Source organism: Gallinula chloropus (assembly GCF_964237585.1).
Source record: "Gallinula chloropus genome assembly, chromosome: 18".
NCBI classification, from domain to species: domain Eukaryota; kingdom Metazoa; phylum Chordata; class Aves; order Gruiformes; family Rallidae; genus Gallinula; species Gallinula chloropus.
In genome coordinates, this window is record NC_140103.1 from 129,147 (window position 1) to 145,331 (window position 16,185).

Below are 16,185 nucleotides of genomic sequence, written 5' to 3' on the forward strand. Positions count from 1 at the left end.
AGTAACCAATGATTTATTCTCCAAGTTTACTAATACCTTTACACAAGTTAAAGAAAACCATACTTATTAAAATTACAGTAACATATAAACTACTAGCAGCCATCTAGTGATTCACACAGACTTTGTTCAGGATATAAAGAATTCTGCTTCTTTTCTAATTACTTATAATGTGATAGGAATTCCAAACTGGACTAAATTGTCCTTTATAGCCTGTAGCTTGGGTAATGTTGACTAAAACTCAATTTAAATAAAGTATCTGTTTGCATTAGGCATTGAAATTGAAAACCACTATGAAAGGAGATGCCACAGCTAACTTGGCAACCACAAGCTTTTGTAAAAAGGAGGTGAGTGAATGTGTCTGTCTGAGGAGAGTAATGAAAAAATTAAATGCTGTCAAGTATGGCATTGCTTATCAGTTCTGGGTACTGTTAATTTGCTTTTGTTGTTAGATGCTGTAGCAGCAAAGGTGAAAGGTATAGTGTTAAAGTGATTCTGTAGCTAATATCGAGTTAATAATGGATGAGCCTGAAGACAGAAGCACTTCTCAAGTTAAACCAAGTGTGGATATTTTTATATCTGAGAATATATGGTGGAAATGCCATTTCACATGCACAATCATGTTTTATTTTAACCTCTGTATCAAATTTAGAACAAAATCCAGTTGTGTTTTTATTTCCTGTAGTACCAGATTTCGTTCAAGGGCATTAGGGAGTGAAAGATGCAAACCACACATATACCGAAGCTTCAGAAGCGCTTCTAGAATTTCAGACACCAGTTAATATTTAAATTGAGGGAGAAGGGGCAGACTCTGGGAGGTAAGTACAGAGAACACATGTCAAGAGAACAGTTTGGCAGAAAGGCAATTTTAATTATACCATGTGCTAGTGCCTAAACATCACAAACCAGGCTATAAAACGTAAGCAAATTGCATATGCACAGTGGTACATACAATTTAAGTCTATAGTGTTTTTTTAAAATAAAATACATACTGAGTATTTCTAGGGTTGCACTCAGTATCACCTGCATGTGTTTTAATTCCAGTGTTTCAGGAATGTGTCTTATACTTACCAGTCTCCAAACCCAATTTATATAGATAGTATTTCCTCTGCAAGAAAGTTAACTAAATGTTGATATTTCAAATTAAAAAATTATCCTGTTTTGAAATGTATCTTGCCAAAACCATTTATATGTTATTACTTGCCATTGTTCATCACATTCTGTGTCTGCATGATCTGTATTTCTTAGTGTACTTAATATGTATCCCTTATGTTACTTCATAGCCTTGGGAATCTCAGTCTTTCTGCAGTAATTTTCCTCATGAGGTTGTCTGTGCAGATTCTTGGGGCCAGTCCTTGCTGGTTTCTACAGATGCTGGCATCTTGTTAATAGATGGTTAGTAAATGATCCAGTGTTTTCTGTGTCAATTTTTATGTATCAGACCATTTTCTTGAAAATGGTTAGGGTTAAGATATTGGTAGATCTTCACCTACAGCGATAGTTACCAACTCAAGTGAATTTATGACATTTATGTAACCTAGTTGCAAAATTTCTCACTGCAATCAAGCCGTATTTGGCAGCCAATGTTAGTACGGATTTCTGAATGTTCTGTTATTTCAGATGTTGTTTGCTTGACCACCTGAAAAGACTTATGAAGTCATTATCTGAGCTCATGGAGTGTTTAAACGGCTTGTGTGGATTTTGTAGCCCTTGATGATAGTGAGAATGAAGCTAAAGGCTTCTGTGACAATGAAAGCCTGCTTCTTTAATAACAATGATATTACTACTTTGACACCTGCTGTGGGGCACATAACGCTGCTGGAACAAAGGAAATTAAGTTAGTTCTCAGTGGTAATTCTCAAACTTCCCAAAGGAAGGTCTGTTTTTGGCTTCAGTTGCATTATCTGATCTGCAGCAATGATAAAACTCTCCTGCAAGGAAGTAGTGACAATGATGCGGTGCTATGCGTAGCAGCTTTATGCAGGTTTTTTCTTTTTTTGTAAGTAAAAAAGGAACTTTTATTGCAAGAAAGAGATAAGTCAAAACCAGTGACTAGGAAGTTATAGGGGGAATTTGAATATGTATGTGTTTCTTTTTTAGATGGTCAACCATCAGTGCAAGTATTTGATAAAACTCTCCAAATAAAGCAAATGCATGTGTTGGAAGCTCTGGATCTTTTCATTGCCCGAACAGACAAAGGTAGGAGAAGTCTTTGTTCTTTGATTCTCATATGAATGAGGCTAGTGCTGGGTATGTCTTATGATCCAATCATGTCTATCAATGGCAAGTGTATTGGATGTCTCATTTAGAATAAGGGAGCATATACAGCAACTGCTATTATTTTCTAAAAGGTGGGAGAAGGGGGAAACCCCCTAAATGCTCAGTCATGCTTCCTTCAAGGCAAGCCTGAAACTAGCCATATGGCCTTTCTTCATCCTCTGTTGGAACTCGACACTCCTTGGAAATGTCTTTGAATTCTAAGCTTATTCAGTTGTGCAAAAATATGTGGGAATTTACTTACACTGTCACTGTTTTACCAAATGTGTTTTATTGGTATTTATTTTGTTAACTCTCACCACATCCTTGAGCTATGGAATGTATCTTCTTGAAAGTTCTGGTGTAAAAGAACTTGAATGTGGTTTGGACTGACAATGTTTCCTTTTTATCCACATTTGGAAGCATTAAATGTGTAAAAAATGTGCACTTTTTCAATGAGGTACTTTATACCCAGTAGCCCGTGATTGAATTTCACAAAGTGAACGTACACAAAGCAAGAACAGGACCTTTAGGTATAACACAGAGAAAACAATTATAAATATGTTTGGTTTATTGTTCTTTACCACATCAAGTCTGTTTGTTCACTATTGGCTGACATGGTTCCTCTTGTATCATTGGGAGTTGTCCGGCTTGGCTGCACCCGATGAAATTCACCCTGCGGCCTTACAGAAGTGGCTCAAAACAACTTGAGCGACATTTGCAGTTCTCTCTCCAGACACCTGGAGAGCAGGCGACATTTCTGAAGACTTAAAAAGGGTAGTTGTATCTGAAGCTTATTTTGTGAAGCTTCTAGAAAATGTGTTTACATTAGCCAGGGAAGTAGATACTGTATTATTGTTGCAGTTGGAATATGCCTTGAACCTAACTTGCCATCCTTTGAAGAACCAGAAGTCTGCATCCTGAAGGGTTTCAACCTGTGTTAAGGATCCAGTAGTCAGCTGCTCAACTGGATGTTTCCAGCTTTTAATGTTAACCCTTTTACTTTTGCCCTGTAGTTTATTATATTTTTACTACCTTGCAAAATTGTGCATGTTTGTGAAATAGCATACATTTCACTGTTGTGAAGGTCTCATATTATTCTTTGCTGCAGCACCACCGGTTGGGAAACTCAGCTACTGAACTCAGGGGGTTGGTTACTAGAATTGTAATGCCTAGAAAGTTCATAAGCGGACTCGTAGACATTGTGGCTCATTCCCAGAGAGGCATTATGTTTCTTTTGTCTTTGCTCTCTTTGTTAGGTGCTGCTTCTATTTGGAAGCATCAATTTCAAACTGCCACCATTTTTTTTAACTTCTTGTTTCTGGCTCTCTTCATCCTTCAGGGAAAGACTCTCGTCTCCTTATCTTCAGACTCAGTGCTGTCCAAAAAGATATAGAAACAAAGCAAATAATAAGGAGCAAATATGACTGCAGAGAAAATAAACTGGAGAGAACAAAAGGTGGTTTTATTATCCTGTGTTAAAAACATCCACTGTTGTATGATGGCAGTAGTTGCCGGGGCTTACTAGCTTCCTTGAAGCAGTTGTAGATTATTACCTTTAATTATTCCTCTGGGTGATCAATTCAATTTTTGCTAAGCTTATATGTGAAAATAAATATTAGTCAGTACTCCAGCATGATGTTTTAGAACTGTGTAAAAATACCATGTTACTTGGCAATCACTGCTGATGAAAAGGTCTAGAAATAGGTATGTTGCTTTCAGGATTGAAGGGTGTGAGAAGAATTATGCAGGGATGTGAGACTGAAATCAAGGGCATTTTAAGGTGGAGGACAAATTTCTCGCAAATTTCTGTTAAATAGTGGTGCTTAGATTAGTTTGGGTGTTGCTGGTCATTTTAGAAGATGTAAACGTTTTCTGGTCTTCAGAAGCAAGCTGCTTTGGAAAGCTGGAACTAAATTCATATATTTAGTCTTTACTTGCAAAAGGACTAAGGGGAAAAAACAGAGTTCTAGAGAGTCATAGCCTTTTGACTTTTTCTAGAAGTTAATGTTGTTCTGTTGGGAGGTGTATAATTCTATGTTGCTGAGTCATGCATCACAGCCCTCTTGTACCAATCATCATACAAATACAGAACAAAAAATTCACATCATACCCCTGACATTTACTATTTAGAGTATTATTTCCTCAGGCTGCCATTTGTATGCCATTAATACTCACCATGGCAGTGAACTAAGGATTGTTGTGGCTATTCGGAACAAACTACTTCTTGTCACCAAGAAATATAATACATGCATCAGTTTAACCAGCAGCTCTCTGCCATCATCTTCTGAATCTCCAGTGGAGGAGTTCCAGTACATCCGGGTATGTGTGATCTAATCACTAATTACTTTAACAGACTGGGCAGCACTCATCTAGGGGTGAGCAAGACAAAAAAGCATGCATTTTTTATCTTCCTGAACATCCAGACCAATGTGAGAAGCCCTATGATGGAGTTCCATCATACATATACACCAAAGAAATTTTTAAGATTTTTAAAATTAAGTTTCTGCTTGTTTTTTATCATGTTCCTGTGCTTAGAGCACAACCCTTTAAGTTCATGGAGTACCCTGCAGTATCCTCAGTAAGACCTTGTAAAAGACAATAATTATATTATTTACATTCTAGGAAATATGCCTTTCTGACCCTCCAGTGGTTATGACATTGGTAGATGGACCTACTGAAGACAGTGACAATATGATCTGTGTAGCATATCGGCATCAGTTTGATTTAGTTAACGAGAGTACTGGGGAGTCCTATAGGTTGCATCATGTTGAAACAAACAAGGTGAGTTTTCATCATTGAAACTATTTTTTTTGCAGGTCCAAGCTGAACTTAATTTCTTGCAGACTCGGTGCATCCCATGCTGACCTCGTGGGAGGGTCATTTATGGAGATCCACATGTCTCTCACTTTTCACTTCTATCATCTCAGCTTTAAGGCACTCTGAGAGATTTGTTCTTTCTGGGATACAGGATAATAATCACTCCCAAGAAAGGTATTTTGTAAGATACGACATGTTAAGAAAGAGCCTGTGTTTCAGAATCTGGAATATCACTGTCAGCATAAACTAATTTTTCTTCCTTTTTTGTCACTGGTTTGCTTTTTCTTTGTTCTTTGTGGTCTTTGTATTCAGTACTGTAAAAAGAAATTGATTTCCATCCTGAGAGCATCCTGAAAATTAGTTGCAAAAGATGCTGCATTTGAAAACACACTACTTTTTCTTTCTTTCTTTCTTTTCTTTTATCTGTAGTTGTGTACACCCCCAAGTGATTGTATTGCTTATTAGTCAAAATCTGGTTGTAATAACATCAGTGTCCTCTGCATGCTTATTTCCTTTTCCCATTATCATTACAGGTTAACTTTGTTGCAGCTATTGATGTATATGAAGATGGTGAAGCTGGTCTACTGTTATGTTATAACTGTAAGTATTTAGAGAAGACTAAAAGTGGTAGTTCCTCAATCTGTGTATGTAATTCTGTTTTCCTAGCACTGTATTTTAAAATACATTTCGCTGATTCATGTAAAGTTCTTCAGTACACGTTCTTTTTAATTTTAACATGTATGAGAGAAGCTAGAAATTGAAGTATTATTTTATTGCAGGCTGTGTTGAATTTAGGCATACTAGCTGGTAGGTTTTAATGTCAAGTATATAGATGTGTATCTATATATTTATAGATGTTACCACCTTACAAAAGTCCTATTTCTTCAGATCTAGTTCATTCTTTAGGTAGTTACACACTTAGTGGATGTTTTCGAGACATGCACAATTTAGCATTCAGCCCCTTTTTCCTCTGTGTGCTGTTCTATTCTGTCCTTGTACTTTTTCTTCTGCCTCCTACTTGGCACTGTTGCATTATTTCATTATCATTCTCTCAATCTCCTTTAATAAAACTAGGGGGGGTGTGTCTGTGTGTTTATAATTTTGTGTGTTATATCCAAGGAGATTGTGGTGGTTTGACCCTGGCTGGAAGCTAGATGCTGACCAAAGTTGCTCTATCACTCCCCTTTGCAGCTGGACAGGGGAGAAAATAAATATACTGAGAGGCTTAGGAGTCTAGATAAGGGCAGGGAGAGATAGTTCAGCAGTTAATGTAAGCAAAACAGACTCAACATGGAACAAAAAAAAGCCATCTAATTTATTATACACACACAGACAGAGAAACGGGAGTAGGATAATAAGAAGTAAAAATCTGCAGCTCTCCCCAGCCCCCCAGCACCAAAACCTTGCCACGCAAGGTCACAACAGATAGATAGATTGAGATATATAAATATATAACACGCATATGCTCTTCTCTGCAGTACACCAGTAAATCTTTTTCCAGTCCTCATGAAATAGAAGCTCTTAAGCTGAAGCAGCTTTTATTGAGGCAGCGCTGAGGGACAAGGCATATTTTTCCTTGTTGCAGGAGTCATGTCCTATTTGCCTCTCCAAAAGTGACCATTAATGGAGACAGGGATAAATAAACCTATGTTCTGGCACTGTCTGGAACCGTCAGATTGGTACCATGGAGTTAATTTTAATGGTCTCTAAGCTGTATCTTTCTGCACTCTGTCAGGCCTTATTGATTCTAGTAGCTTGCCAGAATCATGATTCCGGTTCATTTAGCATTGCTTAGGACTAAAAAGCTACCTGACAGAGCATAGTGAATTCTCACCTACATTTCTGCACAGGATCAGTTCCCCTCTAATAGGCTCATTACTGAGCCAAAGCTAACAAACTTAGCTGATGTTACAGTAAAGGTGCTGCACAGGCTTGCAGCAACTTGAATGCCTATTTCTAGGACAGTGTCACAGGGGTAAAGCTACATTTATTCTTTAGAGTGTCATATAATTCTGAATGTATAAGCATAGAACAAATGTGAAAACACAAGATTTGGCAATGTCCTCAGGTTGTATTTAGGAAAACACCTGGACCACATTTTTTAATATAAACTTTGATTCAGTCTAAGGACATCAAATACAGGACAAAAATATATTAAAAAAAGCTGGAAGCAGAACGTATTTGAGTTGTACATGCTTACCTGAACCCCCCCAGTTTATTCATATGAGCTTTTCAAGAAAAAAAAAATTGTTGCAATTGCATCTCGTCTTTAAGCATTCTTGTTATTTGCTGATATTTCTTAAGTCCTGAACTTTAATAGATGTTTGATCAGCACTAGTGCATGTGTTCAAAATAAAATCTGTTGGTACTGGAAAGTTAAGTTCCCTGTTACCTAGATTTATTGAATTAAAAATTAGGAATTAAATTGCGAGTAGGGAGCTGTATAAGTCAGCATTCATGTCTGACTCATAGAAAAACTGTTAATTTCACAATCAGCGGACTTAGAGCAGCTAAGTTCACAAGTTATACAGTTAGTGAAATCTTGGTATTTGTAAAGTCCCATGTGTATAACAATCTTCAAAGAATGTAAACTGTGCTAGCATATGGATGCTTGAAGGGCAGCTCTTACTGACAGAGAAGTACAGTACTACTGACACTGTTTTCTGAATTTTTCTTGTCTATTCCTCTATCCATAGACAGGGTAAAGATCTGGTAACTGTTGAAACAGTAATACTTACTTTGTGAAATGTGATAGCTTATTAAAATGTAGGTCTCTTATTTTTGATCTTTCAAATGCTGTGTTCACAGAGGAAGCACATTTCCCTTATTTGTTTAGATGCAGAATGACTTTTACGTAAATGTTTGATTATGTATATAATGCCCATGCTTCTGCAAAATTTGTATATGAATTTGTGTTTTGTCAGTTGTGGGGTAAAGTCACAGAAGCTTCTTTTTTTTCCTTTTTGTTACAGATGTTTGCCAGTACAGAAAGGTATATCCTTTCAATGGAGGTTCTCTACTGATCCAGCCGTCAGCTTATGACTTCCACTTCAGCTGGAATCAAGTTCCTTACGCTGTTGGTAAGAAAATAGATCTTTTTACTAGAGGCTGGGTTTTTTTTTTAATTACCATTTAGGCTTGTGTTTGGCTGTTAGTGGAATTCCAGTACATGTGCTAGCAATAAGCATGTTGCATTCATGATACCACTTTAGTGAAATTTCTGCATATGATAATGTTAAGAAGTGGAGCTTTAGTCCCAACTTCTTCCTTTGCTGAACTATTTTTTCCTTCTTTTTTTTCCTGTTTTTCATTTTCCATTCAGTCTGCATTGTGCCAGGCATGGAGAAGGAAGTTTGCTTCAGGCTTCATTTAGCTCCATGTCCATCAATATGTTAGACAACCCTTTTCATAGATGCCAGAAGAGGTTAGATACTCAAGAACAGTTCTCACAGAGCATCCAAGAAATATTTACATTAACCATTTTTATCTTGCCAAATATTTTTTGTTTCATTGCAGTCTGTGCTTTCCCTTATATCCTTGCCTTCACTACTGATTCAATTGAGATCCGATTAGTGGTGAATGGGAACTTAGTCCACACAGCAGTTGTGCCTGAACTTCAACTTGTAGCGTCAAGGGTAAGAAACAGGAAAATCATACTACTGTGATATGTTGGGATCTAATTGAGTTCTAATTCTGACAAAAAGCTGCTGCAGCTAAAAAACCAAACAAACCAAAACTGAAACGTGCTACTTGATCTGCAGTAACTGTTCACTGCTATGCTTTTAGTTTATAACAAGGGCAAAGGAAATTAGAATTAATCTCACTGTCCTTTAGTGCTTACAGCAATACAGAACTGAGATATTTGACTCAACATCACAGATGCTGCATTTATAGCAAGATAACCATAACCAACCCTAGTTGACATAGCAGCAATAGCGGCAATAGAATATTTGAGCTCTTATGCAGAAGGTGGTTAAGAAAGTCTTGCTGTACTAATGATGAAGTATTTTTCATTTCAGTCAGATATTTATTTTAAAGCTACTGCTGCAGTAAGTGGATCATCTGACAGCAGCTCTAAGGAAATGAGTTCATGGAGTTCTCCTCAAACGCCAACAGCTTATGAAATGCCACAATGTCCTCTTTCTTCTGTAGAAGGTAATATGATTTCTAGGCAGTTTGAATAATGATTTTTGATCATTCCAGCAGCTACCATGTCTCAGTGCAGCTGATCTCTTAATAAGATGAAAGTAATCTGGTAAAGGTTCCCAGAGCAGAGTCGGAAAGATAGAGCTTTTTCTGGTTTTCTACAGATATGAAGCACCTGGCTGAGCTTTTGCCTCATACTATCTCTTCTGAATGAATGGTAGAACTATTTTTGATAAGTCAGGGGAGGAATTAAGCTGCGGTAGCTTGATGAATCTTTGACAATATGGCCAAGACTAATAATGCAAAAAGTGGTACAAAACTTGACATTTCACATACGCCATTCCTCTCATTTAAGGAAAGCCAAACTGCCACTGAATTGTTAAAGTTTTGTGGACCAAAAGTAAGAAGTTCTAGCGTCAAAAGAGTTTGCACAGGCAATTTAGTGTAATGCGATCTGTGAACAATCAGTCAATAGGGGAACAATAATGGTGAAACAAGGGCACATCTACTAGCTTTGCAAGATGTACCTATATCTTCCTCACTTAAATCTGCTGCTGCAATGTTGGCAGAAGAGAAGAAAGGAAGCACAATTTCAGTTTTTCAAAGGCAGTTCTATTCGATGGTAAGTTGTTGGGTTTTTTTTCCCCTAGGAATTAGGAAAATGCATGATACTTATGTCACCTATGAAGGGGAGCCATAATTTTAACCACTTGGGATCCGGGCTCCAATATGCTTTCAACATACATGGGGAATATTGCACAGAGTGCAGAGTCATGGTGTAATAGAATACCAGGCTCAGCACATGTAAATTCACTTCCTTCCTCCACTGCTGATTCATCAGATTGCTGAGAGTTTGTTTTTTCATTCTAAGGCAAATTGCAAGTCTTCACAATGTGGTTTTATTTCTTCCTCCTCCTAGCCTATTTATAGTGAAAGATCTCTGGGGCAAGGAAGGTCGTTGGTATTTAGGTTGAAAAGCACCTAGCACAAGAAGTATAACTTTTCTTTTGTGAGGATTAAAAACCGATTCTGTTGTGAAAGTGTAGCATTCTTTTTTTCCTTACGTGTTTCAGGTGAAGTTCCATGCAAAAACCTGTACAAAATTCCTCTCAGTAATCTGGTTGGACGAAGCATTGAACGACCCCTAAAGTCACCTTTGGCTCCCAAAGTCATCACTACTACATCATCCAGTAGCATTGCGCCTCTTCCAGTTACTCACTCACTATCCTTATCTCGTATGGAAATTAAAGAAATTGCAAGCAGAACACGTAAAGAATTACTAGGTAAACTCTCCTTATTCTTCAGTGTACATATCACTTGCCAAGTAAGTAATTTCTGATCTTTGGACCATCACCAGCAGATTTGTAACATGCAACCAGTATTCATAAGTAGTTTAAACAGTGTGAGAAAACATTAATTGCAAATAGAATAGCCAGCATCTGATCACATAATACATGACAATATTCTAAACCAGGTAGAAACTTTACAGTAAATAATGGAAACCAGTGACGTATACCTCCATGCTTTCATGAATGCTTTATTTTCTGTGGAGAGTATTAAGTCTCTTATTCCTTTATTGAGGCCTCTTGGATGAGCCAACACCCAAGACAGAAAGTGCACAGAAGCAAAAAAAGGTTCCTCGAAGACGGTCAGACCCCAAGCAGGGAGCAGTAAGATCAACTAGTAGTGACAGGTAAATATCCTGGCTTTAGGTTCTTTTCTAAGTCAGAGTTTTCAGAATTGATTGACTGTTTTTCAGCCTGTTCATGCTTATCTCAGTTGCCATGGGGCTGACTGGGACCTTCCTTTATCAATGTGAATTTCATGCCAATGTGTTGGTTGGAGTATCTGAATATTTTAATTACTGAAACAATTATACTTTTTGCTGAAGACATGTTAATGAGCAATGCAAGACTATGGGATTTTGAGGGGAGCTGCTGCAGTTCAGCCTGTCATTAGGACTTAGACTACAAGATCTGCACTGTGCATGCTCATGCAGTTTTCTTTGTATGCTCTTGCATTGCTATTGTCAGAATAAATTTTGTGAAGAAACACCATAGCAATTGTCTGTTTGGCTCTGCTTACCTGACCTTGCTGCCATTCTCTTGTTTTCATAGCCGATGTTTGTGTAGAGTAGTGGCAGAATTCAGCCAATATAGAATAGACTGAAATTAACAGAAACAAAAAATGTGCTGTACTGTAAAATCGTATCTGATTTATTTTGCTATTTGGAAATTTGGTGGGGGGACACAGAGAAACTCAGTTTTAATGGTCTGTCTTTAGATTAACTAGGTGGAATCTAAAAATAGGCATTGATCCTACTTGTCTTGATCTGTGCATTTTTTTTGTTTTAGTAACTTTTCCCTTCCTCTTTGCAGGATAATTTCAAGCTCTTTTGAAAGCTATTCTGAAGGGCGTCATCTTTCCACTAGTTCAGATCCTGATACCTTAGCAAACAGGGAGAAGAGCTCACCATCTAGCTATCAATTTCAGCTGATTTCTTTATATGGTGAAGACATCATTGACTTGAAGTGAAGACAGTCTTAAAACCTTTCTTCTTTTCTTCATGTTTTCCTAAACTCTGTGAGCTCTATGGGAATGTCACAAAACACTGCTGCTAGTGGTAAAACGTGGCTGGAAGTATTGGTGATTAATCTGTATATCAAAGGCTAGCTCAGCCTGATTTGGTGATGCTTATATCTTTGATATAGGTATGTCTTCTCAGTTAATGAACCATTACTTTTTGTGGCATTCTAACAGTAGGCAAATCAATGTGAGTTTTAGGCTGAAACTGAAGTAAATAAAAAAAATTGCTTGTTCTGAGCTTATAATTTGAAGTACCTGAAGGACATTCAGCTGATTGCTGTTTTTATGATCATGAATTGTTTTACAACAGTGTATGTCATGTGGGAAGAGGAATTTTATTATATAAATCACTCCTTTTCAGTCTTTAAAAAACAAACAAAACAACAGCAACAAAACCAAACAAAACAAAAACCCAAAACAAAACAAACAGAAAAGACTTGCAGGCAAGGTCTTTCCAAACAGTGCAGCCTGACCTTGAAATGATGCAGCTGTGCAATGTTCTCTGAAGAATCAAGGATGTTCTGTAAAGATCAGGTAAGATATTGAGGATGCTGCTTGCTTTGCTCTGGCCTGTCCACTCAGATTTTTTAGAGAAACTTGAGGACTGTTTTGCTGTTAAGAATCCTTGAGCAGAAAGAGTTTTTATAGAAGACACAGGCTTTCAAAATATTCTTTGAGAATTGGAAGTAAAAAAACCCCCACAAACCACCAAAACTAACAACATCAGAAAACAAAACCAAACCGAGAAAACACACATATACACACCCATATTTTCCATCTACTGGAAAACAAGTTATTGTAGGGTACCTACATATTTTCCCATTACAGGCAGAATGGGCAGCCACCAACTTTTCTTTCTGACTACACAGATTCCTATACAGTCATCAGCATTAGGTGTTGTCTGCTCTTGCACCAACACTATAAATCGCTATTCCAGATAATCATCTTTTTCTAACTGAATCCAGACTGAAATTTCACTGCTAAGAAGCTAGTTTTTCGATGATCTTTTGTTATGTTAAAAGGCAGGGTTTCAGGTTTAAAGCTTAGTTACTTTTTAACCCTTTCCTCTATACCAAAAATCAGTTTTAAACAGTATTATGAAGGGGTTGGTTTGGTGTTTGTTTCCTGAAAGCGTGATGCTTCCATGCTTTTTATATATGAAGATTTTATCTTTATTAGCAAGTAGTTCTTGTTCTATATGTAGAAATACTTCTGTATCCTTGATTTTATTTCGTAATGCTATTCATGTGTCATTCCAATTTCTGTCTAAGCATGAGCATCTGGAGATATGTGCCTTTTTGCTTCAGACTGTCTGAATGTAAAATTGTTTTCTCAAAGGATTTTTTCCCAGCTTATTGTATATGGCTTAATTATGCCACCTAAGAAAATATGCAAGGCCTTATCTGAAAGGATCATTTCTTACTCTGAGTTGGAGTAGCTGCTCAAGAAAAAAGCAATATTTTTAACAGTAATTAATCTAGGAGCAGAAACAGTATTAACCAGTGGCTACTATTATTTTAGTATTTTTGCACCCATAGATGTGTGTGGGGTGAACTTTAATAAGCATCCAAAAGAAAGTGCCAGTTCAAAGTCTTTGCAAGAGCTTGTTATTCTTTTTGAGAATAACAAATTTACCCTGTCCTATTTACATGGGCAGCTAGGGTTTGGAAAAAAAAAACCAAAACAAAAAAATCCCACATCTATCTGAAAGTATTACATGGTGCTTATTCTCCTTGAAGATGTAAACACCTCTGTGGACTTACCAAATTAAGAAGCACTGTGTGCATTTAGATATTTTTAGAAAGCAAAAGCACCCCTTCTCCCATAAATATATCTCTTGATGTAGTCCAATTTCTGGTATGTGGCTGGTTTTGAAGACTCTAGTGCCAGTGTCTTGCAAAACTGGAGCTTTAGTTAAAACGCAATTTTAACTGTAGACTTTGCTCTTAGGATATCAGATTTTAAATATATCGCAGATGTTCACCTGTGCTATTCTAGCTTGATTTAACGTGACTAAACCATAGTTCAATAGCAGTTGAAGCAATATATGGAGATTTTTAAAAATGTTTTGAAGAACCTGGACACAAACATATTTAGATATCCTGAAAGACAAACCTTAGAGATGGAGCACTAAGGTGATCGATACTGAGAGAAGCTTGACTACTGGCTATGATGGTAGTCAGGATGAATATAGATGTGGCATTTGCATAACTAAGGCATGATTACAGAAAGAGGGGTCATAAAGCAAGAGTTAATTCTGTTAACCAGAACTGCAGCAGTGGCTACAAAGTGTTGCCGTAAAGTAAGAGTGCTAGTGTGCCTGTGTGAGGACCTTTGATGGTCTTCCTGTAACAACATTGATGATGTCTAGCAAGTACTAACAAACAGCTAAAGGACTGTATGGAGTACGGATTAAAATTGATTGCTTAAGATAGACAAAAAGCATATCAGACTAGCATCATGTTAGATCCCTGGAACAGGATGTTGGTATAGTTTGAAGAGGGAAGCACAGCAACTGCCCACATACACATACAGGGACACCCCTTCCACCTAATTTTATGCTATTATTATTATGGATCAGGTGCAAGCTGTTACACAGGTTACAGTGTAACAGTGATTAGTACTTACACAAGACAGGAAGGGAGGGATCTGAACCCTGGGGAAAAACATTACCTGTCTTCATTCTTAATGTCTGCAGTAAGTGCCTTAACAAGGCTGCCACTTTTTGAGTATTTGCTTCTGTAATTAATCAGCATGCCTTGCAGACATGTATAGATAATATTAAACTTAGCAAAAGAAGTTGGGAGGGATCAGGCAATGTTACTTTGGTTTATATGACACCTAGAGATGGTACCTGAGGGTTTAGGATCATGTATATATATATAGTTTAGTACCTACTTACTGTATGAGAGCAGCCCAGAGTATAGGTAGAAGGCAGAGACTATGGTAATAATGTTCCAATTTTGTTTGACACAAGGCACAGGAACTGAATTGTGAAGGACTCTATCACATTTATTGTAGCAAAAGACAAAAATATCACACAATAATGTGAGATTTCTTGCACAATTGGACATATATCCACTGTAGAAGGATGTGGTTTCTGTGGGCCTGCAACAGTCTCAGCAGACTGCCCTGAGTTACATAGCTCTTCGTGTGATGTGTTGGCCTGTGCTTAACTAGCTTCTAGCCATTGTTTCTCTAAACATATTGTCTTACATCCCTACCATTTCAGACTGTTAATTAAAATCAAAACAAAAGCAACTGGGGGTGTGTGGGGGTATGTGTGTTGATATATATATATAAGCTCTTGTGTCATTTACAAAAGGCAAGGTTTTTACACAGCTATGCAACCTTTCCTACTTGAGACTGGTGTCAAATGATAAGGCTTCTTGAAAGACTAGGGGGATGGATAACTATATTGTCATTCACTCCAGCCTTAGAGCCACTTTGTTCTCCTTCTGCTTTTCCAGTATTCTCATTAAAACTTAGAACGTAGCCTGGGGCACAAATTGTAGCCATGTCAACCCCCAATCACAACTCCTCCTCCTTTCACAATTTATGTTAAAGGTGTCTTTACTGTACATACTTGGAGTTGGCTGACCATCTTGTGACAGAGAGAAAAGATAGTATTTCTATCTACAACTATGCAAGATGGCTATTGTTCTTAGAGAAAGGCATACTGGGGGAAAGAAGAAAAAAAAAAACCTGTGTACTCTCGCAACATGCTGGCTTTGTTGGAGGACGAAGGGCTGTTTAACCCCTTGTTGCTAATGGCATTGTCACGACTTGTGTGCTATGCCTTTGACTAGATTATGGGCCTGTCATTTACTTTTGTGCAAGCATTAGATTGTACAGTTAACATAGCATGTAATTGTGCCTCCTCACCAGCACTACAGGTAATGCAGTTGTGGTTGGAAGGGATCTGGAGCAGATCATCTAGTACAGTGCTTACACCCGTGCACTACCAGTCAAAGCAGCATCAGTGGCAGGTCATTCAGTGCCATATTGTTGCATTTTTGACGCCACTCAGAGCAGGGATGCAACATTTTGAGCTAGATTACCATCTTTGTCCTGTACACTGCAGCATGTATATAAGCCATCACCCCACAGGGTTGAAGGGTTACTAGGACTCAAGAGCCCCAAGGTACATGAGCAAAGACAGGGCTTTCACACATGCATAATACGCCGAGGCTTTGATAAGGCCTTCCCAAGTCTATAGTTTGGGCTTCAGGAACTCTTGCAGAGTAACAATCATTTTTGTCCAGCTTTCGTCTAGTGGCAATGCAGGACACATACATTTTTATAAAAGTAACAAAAGGCTTTTAAGGTGAGATAAAAGCCCACGTGCAATTTGAAAGGACTAGGTGCTAGTCATGATAG

At 37.7% G+C, this 16,185-nt stretch overlaps 1 protein-coding gene across 1 annotated transcript in view; it reads left to right on the forward strand.

Moving 5' to 3' along the window:
- The window catches only part of GARNL3 (GTPase activating Rap/RanGAP domain like 3), a gene marked incomplete at its 5' end in the record, with an annotated part of 41,201 nt that extends 29,370 nt beyond the window's left edge, over positions 1 to 11,831 (forward strand). Inside the window, 13 exons of the mRNA XM_084272455.1 lie at positions 270 to 344; positions 1,281 to 1,392; positions 2,098 to 2,196; positions 3,596 to 3,712; positions 4,403 to 4,575; positions 4,879 to 5,037; positions 5,607 to 5,673; positions 8,046 to 8,153; positions 8,590 to 8,708; positions 9,093 to 9,228; positions 10,293 to 10,502; positions 10,801 to 10,912; positions 11,598 to 11,831. Coding sequence (XP_084128581.1) covers positions 270 to 344; positions 1,281 to 1,392; positions 2,098 to 2,196; positions 3,596 to 3,712; positions 4,403 to 4,575; positions 4,879 to 5,037; positions 5,607 to 5,673; positions 8,046 to 8,153; positions 8,590 to 8,708; positions 9,093 to 9,228; positions 10,293 to 10,502; positions 10,801 to 10,912; positions 11,598 to 11,754 — 1,644 coding nt within the window. The 3' untranslated portion in view covers positions 11,755 to 11,831. The remainder of the gene's footprint in view (positions 1 to 269; positions 345 to 1,280; positions 1,393 to 2,097; positions 2,197 to 3,595; positions 3,713 to 4,402; positions 4,576 to 4,878; positions 5,038 to 5,606; positions 5,674 to 8,045; positions 8,154 to 8,589; positions 8,709 to 9,092; positions 9,229 to 10,292; positions 10,503 to 10,800; positions 10,913 to 11,597) is intronic.
- Between the last annotated feature and the right edge of the window lie 4,354 nt (positions 11,832 to 16,185).